Source organism: Pseudopipra pipra, chromosome 25, assembly GCF_036250125.1.
Source record: "Pseudopipra pipra isolate bDixPip1 chromosome 25, bDixPip1.hap1, whole genome shotgun sequence".
In the NCBI taxonomy this organism is placed as follows: domain Eukaryota; kingdom Metazoa; phylum Chordata; class Aves; order Passeriformes; family Pipridae; genus Pseudopipra; species Pseudopipra pipra.
Genome location: NC_087573.1, coordinates 4,129,132 through 4,147,193, shown reverse-complemented (window position 1 = coordinate 4,147,193; position 18,062 = coordinate 4,129,132). Strand labels below are relative to the sequence as shown.

At 45.3% G+C, this 18,062-nt stretch overlaps 1 protein-coding gene across 3 annotated transcripts in view; it reads right to left on the bottom strand.

Moving 5' to 3' along the window:
• The window catches only part of MAGI3 (membrane associated guanylate kinase, WW and PDZ domain containing 3), a 68,195-nt gene that overhangs the window by 10,307 nt on the left and 39,826 nt on the right, over positions 1–18,062 (bottom strand). For 2 of the 3 annotated variants that reach the window (XM_064635678.1, XM_064635680.1), the window contains exons 7-16: positions 16,677–16,734; positions 15,541–15,635; positions 14,749–14,937; positions 12,788–13,399; positions 11,742–11,773; positions 9,584–9,737; positions 8,909–9,000; positions 7,078–7,270; positions 6,196–6,372; positions 2,657–2,842 (exon numbers count right to left, since the gene is read on the bottom strand). In XM_064635678.1, the coding sequence (XP_064491748.1) occupies positions 2,657–2,842; positions 6,196–6,372; positions 7,078–7,270; positions 8,909–9,000; positions 9,584–9,737; positions 11,742–11,773; positions 12,788–13,399; positions 14,749–14,937; positions 15,541–15,635; positions 16,677–16,734 (1,788 nt within the window). The remainder of the gene's footprint in view (positions 1–2,656; positions 2,843–6,195; positions 6,373–7,077; positions 7,271–8,908; positions 9,001–9,583; positions 9,738–11,741; positions 11,774–12,787; positions 13,400–14,748; positions 14,938–15,540; positions 15,636–16,676; positions 16,735–18,062) is intronic. The other variant, XM_064635679.1, reaches the window with a different exon arrangement.

Genomic DNA, 18,062 nt, shown 5'->3' with positions numbered 1-18,062 from the left:
TGCCTCTTAGCTAGAATCTGAAGGGCAAAGAGTGGTCCAAGATGAACTTTTGTGCTGAATTAAAAAGTAATAAACTCCTTTTTCCCTATGAGGGTTAAAATAATAAACCCAAGCACCAAAACTAGAGATGTTCCAGCACTTTTAGATGCTGCACATTAGTGCATTTCCTAATTAAGAACAAAAAAATTCCATTAAAATATAAAAAGTCCTCAACCATCCTAAGGGAAGGGAAATTTAAAGCATATTAAACTGAATTTCTCAGGTATGTGAGGCCTCCCAAGCCCTCCACAGGACTGCTTGGTGCTGCTCCTGTGACATGCCTCAAAGAGGTTTTTTCTCTAGAGACAGAATGTCAACTTTTACTCCTGGTTTATCCTCAGATTTTTAATTTAGAAGCACAGGCAAGAAAAATGCCATCTGTTTGCAGAAATCCTGCAGCCTGCTCTCGTGTGTTCCAAGCTAATACATGACAAAAGCTGACAGGCTCCTGCTTTGGTGAAAAATGTTAAAGAATCTCTCCTGGTGCATGAAGGGGAACTCATTTATTCCCATGAAAAGCAAAGATCACAGGCCTGGGAGGGCTGGGGGGGACCAGGCAGAGGTTTTATTGCCACTCTCAGAGGACAGTGCTGGGGATCAGCAAACCTGATCAGGATTTGTGCTCTCTGAGGCTGAACAGCTTCCAGAAAAAAGAGCATTTTGGTGGTTTTTTTTTTTTTTGGAGCTGCATCCTGCACTTCCCTCAGTGTGAAGCACCTCTCTGAGGTTCAGCTCCCTCCCTGCAGTGCCTGAAGCCCTGACTCACTCCCATCCAGCTGGATCTCTCTGCTGCACACGGGGCTCTGCTGTGAGCTAAACTCCATTTCTCCAGCTACATCAAGGAGAATTTTAAAGTGGAAATATATTCCCACTTCGGTGGAGCAGGTTCTGCTTCTTTCTCCTTCATTGTCACGAAATCCTTTACATCTCAAACACGCCAACTCCAGCTCCCCTAAGCCACAGATTTCTTCTGACTGATCTTCACTCTGCTTTCACCACCTGCTACTGAGGGTTTTTTTTTCCCCTCTCTTTGTTGAGTCTCCACAGGTTCTGGTTTTATCTCTACATTTTGGCTGCAAATCTATAATTGAGGCAGTGGGAAAAGTTCTCACACAGAGTCCAGGTAAGGTCATGTCTAAATAATAGGTAAAAACATGATATTCAGAAAACTTATCCTGAAAACAAGTGGAAGGTGTCCCTGCCCGTGGCAGTGGGTGGAATGAGATGGACTTTAAGGTCCTTCCAACCCAAACCAGTCTGGGATTCTGTGACTAAAAGCTGCAGAGAAACAGATCTAATTCAACCAACTCGAACTTCAGTTGCTTTATAAACATCACCCTGGGCAACTGCTTTGAAGTGTGTCCCTTCAAACTGGAATGAATCAGATTCGATAAAAATAAAAATCTTAATAGAAAAATAACAATTTATAGAGGTCTCTCTGCTTCAAGCATTGACAAAAAGGAACATTAAGTCTTTGAAATTCTGTGTTACAGGCTGAGATGGCACGTTAAATATTTGCAACTAATGTGAAATTAGAGAATTATCTGCTGGCTTTATTCACAGTCTGGCTTTAGGTATTTATTATTTAAAAGGTGAAGGAAGCCAACTTTCTGACAAAATAATGATAGGGAGTTTAATTAAATCCATAAGCAGCGACCCAGAGAAATGCAGGGCTGGAAAAGAGCTTCTCTCTTCAAATGATTGGATTTTACATATTTGTAGTGACCTGTTTGCATAGAAACAAACCTGTGGTGCCCAGTGGGGCCTGGGAGCTGACACCAAAAATAGTCCCTAAAGATGGGACTTTGCAGCCCCCAGGACTTACTTTGCTGCTCAGGTGACACAGCAGGTTTTGAAGGTGAAGGATTTGCAGAAAGACCCTGTCAAGGGTTTTTCCCCACGTGGTGGGATGTGACCCTTTGGCAGCCAGAACCACGGGATGTTTCTGTTGTATCCCAGGGACGCAGCTTTAGGGAATCTGCGTGTTTTAACGTGGAAGAAAGGAAAAGCTCAGGGGTTTAAAGGGAGAGATTTGGAAAGCAGGAACCCCTGTGGCCTTAGGGCAGGGACAGAGGATCCTGGGAGCAGCTGCCTCATTGGGAACAAAGCTCATTGGGAACAAAGCTCTGGCAGGACTTGCAGCAGCAACAAATGGGCGGTGCTGGGGTGCAAGATTTTCTCTCTGAGCATCATCCCCTGGCTGCTGCAGCCCCCTCACAGAGGTCATTTCTCCTCAGTTGGAGAACACAAGGCCTGGACAGGATGTATTTCTGTGTCAGCAGCACTTTTTCTCTCTCACACATGAGAAACCAAGAGAATTTCTCTCACTCTGCATTGTGTTGTTAATACTTCTATCTTTTTTTTTTTGAGGTGCAACCACCTTGGCAGCTGCCTCTCTCTGCCCTGCCTGCCTTCAGCTCTTCTAGAGCAAACAAAGGAGCTTCCAGGCGATTCAACTTCCAGGAGCTGGACTCGATGATCCCTGTGGGTCCCTTCCAACTCAGGATATTCCACGATTCACCCTCTATAATTTCCGAGCACCTTCACTCGATTTAAGCGCATTAAGTTCAGCAGTGACAAACACCAGACTCTGGCAGTGTGGTGGCAGCTTCCTTACCTTCCTCAGCCACCACAGTGAGGGTCACCACGTTGCCAGCATCCTTGATGAGCTGCACGATGCTGTCGTGGGAGAGCTCCACGATGGACTGGCCGTTCACCGCCGAGATCCGGTCGCCCACCTTCAGCCTCCCGCACTGGTCAGCGGGGCTGCCGTCGATCACCCGCCCGATCTTGTGGGGAATCACTGGGGATCAAGGACAGCCACAGCAACACCTTAATACCCACAAAACACCCTGACTAGGAAGGATCAAAGTCCAGCTCCCAGCCCTGCACAGGCCAACCCCAAAATCCCACTGTCTGCGCGTCGAAAAAGCGCCGCGCGGACCCGGAATCGCCACGGAGAATCACTCCTGCTCCAAAGGGTGGCACTGCTTTACAAGGAAAACCTGCAAACCGTGAGGAATGCTCCACTGGGAGGGAACTGAGCCAACCCAACAGCACGGCCCTGTCACGGTACAGGGTGTTGTGCCTGAAGGAAAACACGGCGAGGAAATGGGTCACATCTGCAGAGGGATGAGTGAGAGCGCGTGGCCCCGCAGTGCTCCGAAGCAGTTGGGTTTTGCCACTCAAAATGTAGTTTTCCATTTCATGCATCCACCCTGGAGCGCTGTGTGGGCTCAGAGACAATTATGGATATCCAGTGTAACACAGAAATCTGGATGCAGGGGTAAACTCTTCCTCCTTGCAACTGAAAATTAACCCTTAAACGCACTTCAAAGAGAAATCAAACGTGTCCTGCCAGGGACTGACTCAGTAACCTGGTGAGGAACTCAGCAGTGACCCTGAGCACACCCAGCAAGGTGTGTTACATCAGCTCTGCACAGACCTCATCCCTTGCCCTGCTGAGATGAACCTGCACTTGGAATAATTATCTCCCATTTTATCCAGCTCTCCTGGGTTGGTTCCCTCAGTTCAGCCCATAGTGACACTGTGTCCTGCACAGACTCCTCCAGAGGCCAAAGCAACGGGGCCAGAACGGACAGAATGGGGAAAAGAGAAAATTTTAGGAAAAGCAGAAGGTAAAAAAGACTGATTTCAGTTCCTTTCCCAGAGGTGAACACAGAGGCAGAGCTACAGGCAGGAGGAGGGAGGGATGCTCCACTCCAGCACCTCTCCCATGGCTCAGCTTCACCTGTGGCTCCTGTGCTCTCCCCACCACGAGCTGTGCTGGAGCTCAGGAAGGGATCCTGTTTTATGGTTTGCTGCCCCAACATCATGTCTGCAGAATGCCCTGGGCAGCCAGGGAGCTGCCATGGTGACAGGAGAGACCTTCCAAAACCTGGGGCAAGGAGCGCTCGTGGAGCTGCCCCTGTGCTGACGTGGCCCCGACAGAGCAGATCTGCATCACATGAAAGCACAGCAGTCAGCAGCTTTCCCAGGCATCCAAAACAGCCTCTCATTCATCTGGATCCCTGAAAGCACATCAGAGTTGGCTCCTGTCCTTCCCAGATCTCTCCTCAGGGCTCGTCTGTGCAGGAACCGCTGCACAGCTCCTTTGTAGTTCATTTCCAAACACCTCCCAGACCAACCTCCACATGTTCCATAAATGCTTTTCCTGGTACTTCATGTGAAAGCCTCTTTGCATCTCCAACCTGAAGCAGGTTTGATGGATACCTGTTTTCCACAGGTGCTGCTCTCCCAAACACACTTTCTCTGAGGAACACCAAGCACCTGCCTGGATTATCAGCTGGCTTTCCAAAACCACCAGAGCAAACCTGAAACACTTCCACAGTGTCACAGAATCCCAGACAAACTGGTTTGGGTTGGAAAGGACCTTAAAGCCCATTTCATTCCACTCCCCCTGCCATGGGCAAGGACACCTTCCACTAGACCAGGCCATGAGCCACCCAGGATTAAAAAGCCACCAAGGATCATTTTAATGAGCCAGCACACACAGAAGTCACTGTGAAGGAACAGACATTGATGCCTTCTAGCCTTTACCATGAGTTTAAATTTTATTTACACTTCCCTTAATAGACTGGTTTTTTAAGTATTATATAAACCTGAGAGCCAACTGTGAAGAGTGAAGCACTGCAGAGTTGCAGACTTAATTGCTGATTACTTGACTTAAAATAGCCTGGCTAAAATATCCTGGCATCTATCCTGAAGAACCCAGGAGCTTCACATTAAACTGTGGCACAGACAAGTTCTGCAGATCACAGCTTGTGGATGCACCAGTGCTTCTTTCTCTGTGTGTTAGAAACAGCCTGGACCACAGGCCTTGTTTCCAGCACTGGAATTGGTTTCAGTTGCCTTCTATTTTCAGTTCTAATATCACATAAAGACGGATTTGCAGCAGATCTTCAGACAAAAATGCTGTCTGTAGCACAGTTATATTATAATTTATATTGCAGATCATATGAGGAGTGGCTGAGGGAGTTGGGGGGGCTCAGCCTGGAGAAAAGGAGGCTGAGGGGGGACCAGGACCAGACTCTGAATATATGTCATACAAATTCAGCACAATGCTACTTAGAAACAGTTTTTTTCTGTGCTCCTGCTGGTTTTTATTGTGCAGTAAAATGAAGTGAGAAAACAGAAGTGTCTGAGGCTCAATAAAAAAAAAAAGACACTTTCATTACTATGTCTGGAACCAGCTGAGGAAGTTTCAGGTGATTTACACCAAGGAACTAAAGGAATTTCAGGAGTTATCTGTACCTTCATGTCAATGAATTGGGTTCATTTGTGGGTGACCACCTAAGCCTGTATTTCAAGGGCTGACAGAGATAACCCAAACCTGATGCCAAAAAAAATTAATCCCAGAGATGATCCTACTCATCCCATCGTGCCAAAATGACTCGACATCCTCTCCCTGGCCTTGCCAGGTGAGCAGCAGCCACCAGCATGAGCAACACAAACACACCTGATGGCCCTGAGCAGACCTGCTCCTGTGCAGGACCTTTCCCTGGACTCCAGACCTTCCTGCCAACAGCTTCTCCCTCACTGCTGGTCACATCACTTCTTTTGGTTTAGCTTTTAACCTTGGTTACTTTGCTGTTTATCCTTACAGCTATGCCTGAGCTAGGTTCATGTCTCACAACTGCAATACCACACCAGGCTACTTTTTCATTTTGATGAACTTCACTCTCTGTCTGACAGCAACAACTTCATTGCTTTCCTCCAAGCACTGCAGCCTCTCCTTTCTCAGAGCCCCAGAATAAATCTTACCTGATTAGGTAACATAAAGTCAAGGCTGAAACTATGCTTCCATTAAAATGCCAGTGAATTAATGCAGTGTGAGAATCTACATCACCACCAAGGCCTGACAAATATCCACATCCCAAACACTGCCCTGTGGCAAGTGCACAGTCCTGTGGACAGGCTGGTTGTGTGGGATATACACTCCCCTGCTCCCCATTTATGTCAAAGTTGGGTGAAAAGGAGCACAAACAAGAAGCAAGACAGACCAAGGCTCAGCTGGTTGGGCTGGGACAGGGTGAGGGAAAGGTGAGTAACACCAGCACTGCACAGACAGAGAAATCCCTGGAGAAGCTGCAGCCAGGCTGGGCAGTGGCAGAGCCACCAGGACATGGCACTTACCCCCAGGAGGAGGTTTGTTCTTGGAGGTGAGGATGACAAAGCCAAACCCTTCGTTCTCCTTCCGCTGCAGACGGACATCGTACACCTCCGGGTTGGCAAAGTCCCCCCGGCTGGGGCGGGGAGAGCCATTCTGAGCCAGGACAGGCTGGGCCTCCTCCTCCTCTGCTGGCTTTTCCCCTGGCAGGTAACAGACAGACAACAAATAAGGAACAAACCACACCAAGCAACTCCAGCACAAGTCGGTGGCAGTGCCAGCACAGGGTCACCGATCAGAGCAGGGACCGTTGTCGGCTCTAAATCCCATCCCAGCTCTGGCATTCAGGGAGTCACGGACAATAATCTTCTCTAAACTGCTGATCTGGACACTGATCTAAAACTGCAGAATCACAAGATGCTGCCCTGGATCAGCTCTGGTTTGAATGCTACATGATGATGCCAAAAGACTTGAGAATACGACACGTGGAAGGTTCCCTGTCCGTGGCAGGGGCTTGGGATGAGATGAGCTTTATGTTTTTCCAACCCAACTCATTCCATGATGTACAAAAACAGACTGGGTTATTACTCAATTTTCATAGCTTTAGTGGCTGTTTTAACTACTACCTGCAAAAAGGTTTGAAGAAATCACCCCTACATCATAATTTTCAGAGCCTTCCCTGTGTGAGCAGTTCAAATTAGCAACCACCAGAGCATCAGCTTATTAAATTCTGCTTTTCCCCACTTACTCAGAGCTACAGCTGACCTTCCTCAATCTCAGGTTGCTCAGCTCTAGTGCAAGAATTAAAGACTGAAATAAATGATTTCAGAGCAGCTTCAGTGGATGTGCTTACAAGCCCCCAAGTGCTCTGTGTGTCCTGCAGCCCCTCTGGGCAGTCAGACACCTACCTCCAAAGAAGATCTTCCTCCTGACTGTGAGCAGGACCTGCCCATTCCGTGCAGCACTGGTCATCAAATCCAGAACCTGCTTGTGGGACTTCCCTTTCACGGGGACCCCGTCGATGCACATCAGCTCGTCCGCCGCCCGCAGCCGCCCGTCCTTCTCTGCTGCTCCCAGGGGGATGATGGCCCCGATGTAAATCTGTCACAGAGCACAGGCAGGGCATTGGAATGGGAACATGGACTCAGCACAACACGTAATGCTTGGAATCCAGGTGAATCCAGGCTGATGAGGGCTTTGGGGAAGACGTTTTTAAAGATTATCTCCCTGACCAGCTCCAGCAGAAACGCAGCCAGCGAGTGTGCTCTGCACAGGCTGACCCAGGAGACAATCCAGGAGCTCAAAGCACTCAATACATACTTTTTAAAAAGTTTTGGGGGTTTTCTAACCCTCATTTTCACGAATTCTGCTCCCTTGAGAATATTTGTCAGCTTGCTAAAAAGCCCAACTTTTGACATGAGCAAACACTTATAACATATGTGATTTCTCAGAACCAGTGAAACAAAAGCCTCTGTCACTCATTCTACTTATTCCACTTTATTTGTTTCACCAGGAGTGGGCCAGAGTTTTTGGGGAAGAAGTAAAAGCTTTTGAAAGAACTCAAATTTATTTCTGAGAATTTGCTTAGACAGCTCCACACTCCAAGCTGTTTCAGTGCTCAGCTCTAGGTGATTAGATAATGAATTCAAACATTATCAATTCTGTCTGCCCCCACCTCAGAAAGTGCTACTAAATATAACACAGATAAGAACACCACACTCTATTTCAAATGCTAGAATCACTTTCAGATTAAAGGAAAGATGAAGGATAATTACAGCCAGTGCTGTTGGAGGTTAAGCAATGGTGGGCAGCTCATCTGTGCACAGCACTCATGACATCAGCTCCACACTTCCCAACAGCTATGGCTGTTATGGAAACAAAACACCACAAATGCTATAAAAAAAGTGCAGCATTCTTTGGGTTTGCTCTTTTCTTTAAATGCATGTTAGGGAGGGGAGGTTAAATAAAAAATAAAAAAAAGCTAGCACAGGATCACAGCTGGGAATGGAAAAACTGAATTCCTTCACTGTAATCAGAAAACAATCTGTGTATCTATTCCAAAAGGTTTTCCTCTTCACTTGACAGCTGAAGGAAAGGCCCCTGACATGCAGTGTTTCTTCCCAAAGAGAAATCTTTGCATTTTTGGACATAGAGGGCAATCTTTTGGGAGAACAGACTATCCAGGGGTGTCTGCACTGGCACCTGCCCAGCTGCCTCCAACTCCAGGCACTTCTAAAAGCTCAGTGGGAGAAGTGGGGGAAAAGGGGATGTGACCCCATCCCAACCCTCGTCTCATTCCACTGCATGGCAAAGAACAGCCTGGTGGGATTCTGGCAGGGTGAGCAGCCCCTTCCTTCCACTCCACTGCTCAGGGGATGTGGAACATTAAATCCCAGGAATGTTCTGTGCCAAGGCCACCACTGCGATCAGGTGGCAACGGGCAAAGGTTGGGCACCAGCAGAGCCCTTTTGAGGGCTCCTGGGACACAGCAACAGCTGCAGAAACACCACTGGCATCATCAGCCTGACAGAAAACCACTGCCAAAGACAGGCTGGGGACTGAAGGCAGCCAGAAAGAGGGGAAAAGAAAGGTAACCTGGATTAACTCCTGATCTTTGAAAGGCAGGCACTGAACTGATCAATTTTGCCATCACTGAACTGTCTGGAATGCTGGGAAGTGAGGATTACAGAGGATCATTCCAACAGGAGCACACAGGTAACACTGAACAGGTCCACTTACAGGCTGATCCGGCCCGTCCCCTCCAAGCACCCGGAAACCAAAGCCCGACTCTTGTTTTCGCAGGAAAACATCCAAATCTCTTGTGTTTGGAGCTAAGAAAAAACATTTCAAAACATGTAAGGAGCTAATCTTGGATTACTGAAGGATTATGCTTTGGTGGTGCATTCTGAGGTGTCTTATTGACAAAACACAGTAACCAGAAATACAGTAAATAATAAAACAGCCAGATATTCAGTGATGTTCTCTTTCCAAATGGGAAAAATCAATTTTCAAAAGAGAAATCACAGCTACATTCATGCAGTGGGCCAGGATAAAAGCCAGTCTAACACAGCTCAGAGCTACTTCCATAAACTCTGAAAAGGGCAGCTTTACTTCAGGACTAGATCATCCTCAAGACCATTTCTGTAATTAACTGTTTTACTGCAAATACAGTTAAAACATTTTAATTATTTTTTAAAAAACATTTTAATTTTTTTTTTTTTAAAATGTGTTCCAAAGTTTTCTGATTCCTGCATGAATTATGCATTTTTTGAAACTTTTTATCCACAGGAGGTTAACAAAATTTTATCCACAGAAGGTTAACAAACTGAGTAACAAAGTCTCAGTAGTTTTACCACACATATGACAAAGAAAAAATTCCTTCATAATCGAGTATTTTCAAGTTCATTTACTCACGTTTGTCCTCATAAATAGTCTTAGACTTCAGGTAGACTTCAGAAGGGTCCAGTTTGGGAGAGCCTGATCGCACAGCAGAGGGTGGGAAGGGCATGGGCTGTGGGATGGGATCACTGACAGCTTCCAAACTCCCTGAACTGTCCTGCTTGTCCTTCTGAAACACACCCCACCCACAAAATCCAGATTAAACCGAAGCAGAACTGAACTTGTGGGGGCAAAGACAAGGAACACCAAGCAGAAGAGAAACAAGGGAACAGGGGAATAAAATTGTGACTCAGTGTAGGTTTTCCAGTGGATTTGTCTGACCAGAGGACTGAAGTCTTCCCCTGTGGGACACAGATTTCTACTGGAGACTGGGCTGAGAAAGGGGTTTGAAGGGGCTGATGCCCAGAGGGGAGTGAAGCTGGGTAGATCCCGGTGGTCACCAACACATGGGATGAAGTGGAATGCACAGGACAGTCATGGTTGGAGAAGACCCCAAATCCTTGCCAGGCACCTGCCGGGCTCTGGAGCTCAGCCCAGGCCCATGGGCACACACTGCTTCACCAGGGGCACTGCCTCCTGCCCTCTGCCAAGGACATCCCCACGAGCACCAGGGGTGTTCCCAGCCAACACCAGGAGTGCCAAAGGCAGTGTAAACACAGGCCAGGAGGACACACCTGGGTAGTCTGAGGCATCAGAATTCACTATTTGCCTTTTCATGATCTGAGAGCTGCAACAGTCCTGTCAGTATTTCCCAAAGAAAGGACACCAACCATCCTTGTGGTCTCTCACCCTGATTTCCAATGAATTGTGCACTAAAGTAACTCCAAATACTTACTCTGGGCAGAAACCCAGCCTGGAAAACTTGCACGTGGCTGAACCACAGCACGAGCAGAGCAGAGTTAGATCTGCCCTTTCACCAAGAGCACAAGGAACTGCCCTGAGCCATTCAGCAGTTTGACACTTCTTGTATGTTTGTTTATAAACACAAGAACTTGCCCTTTTTAAGTGAGTTATTTTGCCACACTGCTTAATGCCACTGAGCATCGAGTGCTCCATGGGCTCCTGCACGTGTTGGAAGAGAATGCCAGTCCCCAAATCCAAAGTATTTTTAGCATGGGAGCCACACTGCCAGGGCCTGTGCCCTCAAACTGCAGGGATTTCTGCCCTGATTTATTCAGGGTGGGCAGCTGGATGCTTGCAAGGGATGGAATCTGCAGATCTTATTGAGCACAGTCTGCTGAACACGTGGGTCTGTGTTATCCCACTGCTGGGATAAGACTCCAGCACCCAAACAGCAGGATAAAGACAGAAAGAGAAGCTACATCCACATTGTGGTAATGGGGTTCTCCTCAAATGCACTGATTTGTTCTGTACAAGAAGCATTTTTAAAGAAACAGCTGTGCTCAAGTAGCCTAATTTATAACAGAAACATGCATGGCAAACATATGCATTAATATCAGCATTATTAAATCAGAGGGTATTTTATTAAGCCCGAGGATTCTTTACTGAGCTAATATATAGCAAAGATGGCCCAACAGATTGAACTTCCAAGAGTATCAAGCCAGAAATGCACAGCTACACAGAGACCTGCTGAAAATATGGATCCAAAAATAAGCATTTCCAGAAGGGAGCACTAACCAGTCCATTAATTCTGTGTGAGGATTGAGAAGAATCAAAGTATCATAAACTTCCTTTAGAAATCCCATTCCACTTTAATAATTAGCAATGAAAAAAAAGTAGATACACTCTATTTCGTTTCCCTTTTAATGAGTACTCTGACAGCAGCTGCTTAAGACAAAGAATTTGTGCCTGCCAAGTAGACGTGGTTTTGCTAAAGCATTTTGTAGATTATTACAGGGAATAAAATCCAGAGGAAATGAGATTACAAAGCAGGTCAGAGCATGCACACAATCAGCCATTTCAGAAAATAATGATAGAACTTGATAATCATGACAAACCAACAATATTACACTTATCATCATACCAGACTGTTGCTGTATTCTTGATTCTTCAGTAGTAATAAGAGAGATATCCATCATCTCCATTAAACAGCTCAAAAACCTCAAAGGAATATTTCCTGTTCATTAGACCATATTTAAGAGTCTGTTTTGCAACCCTAAACCCCTGAATATTCTCCATTAGAAACCAAGTTAAATACATCCCCAATACTCACCCCTTTGGCAGTTTTAGTAGGTGAGGGTGGACCTGAAGAAAATAGAAAGTAATTTCAATAGTAGGTTCCTAAAAGTTTAAACAACATTATAGCAATATAATCAGCTCCTCCTGGGGTGAAAACAGTAACTTCTGCTTCACTCTTCTTTGAAGTGACAAAGTGACCAAAACCATCACTTCAGAGAAGTCTCAATTAGAATTGAAAGCTGTACAACAATGAAAAATATCTGTTTCTCTGTTTGCTAAACACTGGTCAGTCAACCAAATCACCCATCAGTTCCTGGGATAAGCAGACTTGTGAATTTGTCTGAGGGAATTTCACTTGCTACAAAGAAATCTAATTATTCCCTTAGCTTATTAGGGAATAATGGCATTTCTACAGAAAAAGACCTGGAGATTTTTGCAAATATCAGTGACTGAAGTGACACTCTACATAAAGCCTGAAGAGACACTGAGCAGCCATGAGCTGCTTCATAATCCACTCAGCTCCCTCTGAGAAACACACACTCTGTGCTACAGTTTTTGGGGAGAAGGTGCATCGTGGTCTGTGACTGACAGTCAGCGTGGGGGTATAAATATGCAAATGAAAAATCAGAATTTTTCTGCTATTCCCAGTGATCAGCTCCACCTCTGCTGATGCTCTTCCCTATCTCCTGCAATCCCCTGTCCATTACAGCCACAGTTACTGGAATGCATTTGGAGAGCCTCAGGAAACTCAGTCCCATCATATGCTTTGCATTATGCTGGAGACCACGTGTTTGCTTTAGCACTCCCCAGACACTTGGAAGAGACAGTGCATAAACATATCATCATATAACTTTGGGGAAAAAAAGAAAAAGAGAAGAAAAACCAAACCAAAACCCCAAACAAAACCCTAGCAACCCCAAAAGCTCAGGGGGATAAATTAAACTCAGAACATAACAGCTCAGAGTCATAATGAGCTGCTGCTTAGCTGTCAAGACTGGACACGATTTAGGTATCACACTAAAAAGGGGACTTTATGAAAAGCTTATAACCAACATGATAACTGTAAATGTATGTCTGTACCTCCTCTTAAGATAAGCAGTGGCACCTCTGCCCCTACTGGGAACTGCTTGAGCACCTCCACCACCTGCAGGTGGGTCAAGCTCTGCACGTTCTGGTGGCAGATCTCCTTGATGACGTCGCCTTTCTGCAGGCCCTGGCACCACTGGCTGTCCAAAATCATCTTCACCTTCTGCCCCGTGGGGCTGTCTGCGATGGCAAACCCGAACCCTTTGGGCCCTTTGACCAGGGGGATGGTGACCAGCTCTGGCTGGGAGCCCCCCGAGGAGGCCAGGGAGACCCTCTGCTCCGCCGCGTCCATGGAGGGGCCGTTCAGGCGCCCGTTGACCAACATGGGGCCCATTTTCCCATTCTGGTCCAACACAACTGTCCCTGCTATCAAATCTTGGCTGGGCACAGCAGCATCTCCTCCCTTGGCCACCGGAGGGCCGTTGATGATGGGTGTGGCTGTCACGATATCCACCACGGGCTCCTCGGTGTCGTCAGGGAGGGGGTAACCCCGGCACAGGGTCATGTTCACATACTGATTGACAGGAACCAGCTGGAACATCTGCACAACATCTGCATGGGTATGGCCGAGCACACAGCTCCCGTTGATGTCCACGATGACATCACCTGTTGCAAAAGGAAGTTCAACAGCGTCAAAAACAGAAGCAAAGCCACCCACACCTGGAGCCAAGAACAAAAGCCTTACCTGGAGGAAATCACTGGGCAGGCTTCAAACTAATTGGCTCCTGGCTAATGTTGCCAAAAAGCATGCAGGATTTCCTCTCTGCTTTTATTCTATTTCATCTCAGAACACAGTGTGCTAAATATATAAAGTTTAATCTGCAGCAGATTTAAAAAATGATACTGTGCAGCCACGGGAGATGAAGCAGAGCACGCACACTCCTGCAAGCAGATGTCTTCTGCCTTAATTCATATTGTCCAGCATCCTAAACCCAATCCAGAATAAATCGGATTTTTTTTGGCCCTGTGTTTATTTTAGGACTGGCTGAACTTAAGCTAGGATTGCACCCACACACATTCCATACTATTACACTGCTGCCACACGTGGCTCAGAACGTATTTTCATAATAAGTGAAAGTGGGTTTTGGATCCTGAAACCTTGTTTTGTGTTTCCATCATTTTGATGTGAAACTTTGCACGTGCAATACAACATTCCCTGCAAACTGCCTTATCTCTCAAATGCCTGGGCATCAGTAAAACAGGAACTCTCTTATTATTCCATGAATTGCAACAGGAATAGCTGCACATCTTTTCATTCCAACAGTTCTGCAGGACTGTTTTCACTTTTACAGAGGTGGAACATGAACCACACGCAAACAAGTTCAAATAATATGTCAGCAACAAAATAGGAAATTGTTTCACAAGTAAATAGAATTAAATCATTCAAAAGTCTTCTTATCTGAAGAGTTTATGTGATACATAAAGAAGCATTTTGCCTTTCCTAGTACGTAAACCTTATAATAAGCTGAACTTAATTAAACATATAGTAACAATGAAAAAGTGTGCAAGTCTTCATGGATTGTAGGAACCCTCATCTCTCTTCTTTCCTCACTTGGCCAGCTCACACAGCTTTGCTTCCTCATTCCTGCTGCAGGTTTTTTGCAGTTTTAATATTTGGTGCTACGTTTTTTGGCAGCAATGAAGCAAAACACAGACCAGGATTCAGTAACGCTGTTTTTCCTTTATGTATAGAGAGGGAACAAGTCTGTGAACAACCACGAAGTCAAATGTCTTAGCTAAAGCACTGAAATCTTCAGAAGTGTCCTCAAAGTAGATTTTTATCTAGAACATTGCTTCTTTTCTTTTTCAGCCACTGCTCTGCACAGATCTTTCACAAATCTGAAAACTATTTCATTTAGTGAGGATGTGGATGGAGTCATCCAACCTCCTGTGCCTCGAGCTGTGCTCTCCAAAGCACCCCAGGAAACGGAAGTTTTAGAGAAATAATACTTGACCTGGAGCAATTCTCCCATCTTGTGCAGCAGGTCCATCCTTTAACACATTCTTCACCTGGAGAAACTCATCAGGCCTGTCCCCCCCGATGATTGTGAAGCCAAATCCCATGGTGCTTTTTTTCAGGGATGTCCTTATAAGTGCTCCTGTGAGCTGGGATGGATCCCGAGTGAAGAGAGACTTCCCTGGTCCTGTTGAATTAGGGAATAGAGAGACAGGAAACCAGGGTTAGCTCTGGTAAGTTTTTTGTTTGTTTTTTTAAAGTGTCACGAAGGTTAATGATTTGTTTATTGCTGGTTAATCTCCGCAGCACCATTGGGGAGTAAACAAACAGGACAGTGCCACATTAATTTCCCACCTGGGCTTAGGGAATGGAAAAAATAAAGAGGTTTTTAGAACAGATTGTAACAGAGCTGTATCTAAACCTCCCACCTCGAATTCCCAGTTGTAATCCTTGAATACCAAGCTTAAAGTAAATCAAAAGCATGAAAACTCCAGGTGTGGTTTTACCTGCATCTTCCAGCTGGCTCTTCTAACCCTCCACACATCCCAAAGCTGCTTATGACAACCAGCTTCAGAATGATCAAAATGATTTAAAAGCAGGCTTAGTACCTCAGTTCAATTTTCACATTAAAAAATCCTTCAAAAAACCCTACAGATCTGGGAGGGCAGCACTGCAGTGGCCAGCAAAAAGACAAGGCTATAATGCCTTGATGAATTCCCAAACTGGGTACTTACAAAGCACACCTGCAGATAAAGACAGAAGTGACAAAGACCACAATAATCAGTGATACCTGATTTGGAAGGGCCAGCATCAGCCTGTCCCAGCTGCTTTTTCCTTTTGGCTTCCAATACTGGATTTTCAAACTGAGTTTTCTGGTTAATGTGACTGCAGACACAGGAAAGGCAGGTCAGGGTTTCAGCAGGAAACATTCTGCCTACTGCCCAAACTCACAACCCCAAAGGACACGTCTACAAACACTATTTTTTAATATCTCAGATGAATGCTCTGGAGGAATGAAGGATAAACTCCCATAATCAACCCTGAAAGCATGTTTGTTCTCTCAACAACCTGATTTACTTTGAGAGCCAATAAAATTTTACTCCCTTTAATTACTAGGTAGAGTTATAATAGCTTAGAACTGAGCAAACCTGCTTTTTCTCTTGACCCATCTACTTATAATGTTTACAAACTCAGGCATCACCTTTTTACAGTAGATGCCAGTACAGTACAGAGGGGGAAAAACAGTAAATTTGAGCATAATTTAAATATTTCGGCTTTGCAAAGTGAAAAATGTTTGCTCTTTCTCCGAAGCTACATTTTCAACTCTACCAATTTTCTTCTCCATGGTTAAGGAGAGATTTAATTTCCTCTGGCCTGAAGGAGATTCCAAAGAGCTCTTGCAGCAGTTTAGTGGTTATTTACTTGGCTCTTTGGAGACAGCAGTGAGCTACAAGTTATTTTTGCTCTTTTACAGTTATCAGGTGCCACTCTTAAATCAAATGACCTTGTTTTTGTTAAAGCTAAGAAAAATTACATCAGCTCATTCACATTAATAAATTACTTTGGTTGCTACTTGCTTTCCCTCCCCAAATGAAATACACTCCAGTAAGTCTTCAAGGTCACACCATGAATTGTCCCACATGCCAGTGCTGCAGAAGTTTGTACCATGAACTCACTGCTCCCAGAACTGTTTTTACTGGACATATTTAACACCTTCATAAAATCCCAGAATGGTTTGGGTGGGAAGGGACCTCAAAGCCCATCCAGTTCCACACCCTGCCATGGGCAGGGACACCTTCCACTAGCCCAGGTTGCTCAGAGCCCCATCCAACCTGGCCTTTCACTGCATTACAACCTACACTTATCAAGCATTTGATTATTTCCTGCTCAGTTCATAATGATGTCAAACCAATAACTGGCACTTACTCGACATAGTATGTTCCATACTGAGGGTCTTCTATTTTCTCCCATCCATAAGGAAGTTCTGCAATCAGAAACACCAAATTCTTCATTACAGTGGAAAGCTATCTACAAATATCAGAGTTTTTTATGAAAGATCACATAGACTCATGGAAAACATGAGGAAAGTACAGGTCCTATTTTCTTCCTTGATGAAGGTTATGAGTTTGTTCCAGGGAATCTGAAGCCCTGTAACTCTCACTCTTTCTTCCACTAGATGATGAGACTTATATTCAACAAAAATCACACCACTTTAAACATACAATAAACTTAAGGACCTATCTGATAAAGGTCCTGGAAGTTACATGCAAAAAGCTCCTTTCAATGGCAAATTAAAACCTGGTAAGATGGTGCCCAGCAGCTCATGACTGACTGAAGGTGGTAAGCAGTTACCACAGAGGTCAGATTATTCTAGTTATCCTGACTACTGAAATTCAAATGTTAGAAAAATGGATACAGCCAGGTAGCCAGGCATTTTAAGGATAAATTTGCCCTGCAATCTTGTTGGAGGCTGCCCTAAGTTTGACAGTAACAGGAATTTCCCGAGCACATGACAGCATGTTACCAATTACTAATACCAGCATCACTCCACAGGGTGTGACAAAAAACCCAGTGGGTCTATTCATTTAAATATTGTTCACTTGGATACCCTGCATCTCTGTTTAAAGTGCTCTTTTTATCCTGTGGTGAGCTGCACATATGTTTAATAAGCAGCAGTGTGCAGCCATTGCTCCAGCTGGCTTTATTATGGATCCGTGGCTGTTGGGCTGGGCAATTTTGGAGCAAGACAGGCTATTCTGAAAGCCTGCCTCAGCTTTTGGAACATGTCAGGCATTTGCTGAAGACAGAGCTATCTGATACTCTTCTCTAGCTGACTGAATTGCCTGGCTATGTTGGAAATGGTTGCAGGAATTGCCTGCAGGCCACTCGTGGACCTGACCTGTGAGGCTTGAAGTGACAGTGGGAGGCATTGAAGGGAGTCAGATTGTTCCCTCTACTTCTGCATTCAAACAAGGCATCATGTCACATGTAATAGTTATCATTAGCAATATGTATTATGCCATATCTTCATTATTATTTCTATATTCTGCTATTTATGGGCCTTCTCCTCCTGCCATAATTCCACCCGCACAACAGTGAGATCGTCACTCACGTGCAGCTTCCTCCTTAGCAATGACAGTCACTGGAACAAAACATCTCCTTCTCTGCTCAGGAGTGCAGATAAACCCTTGGTTCAGCCAGATTCTGCTATTCCAGGGAAAATACACCATAGACTTTCCCAGTCTTATGTAAACTCCTACAGCCACCAAACCAGGGAGACTCAGCACGACGCTGCTCCAGAGTCACCTGGAC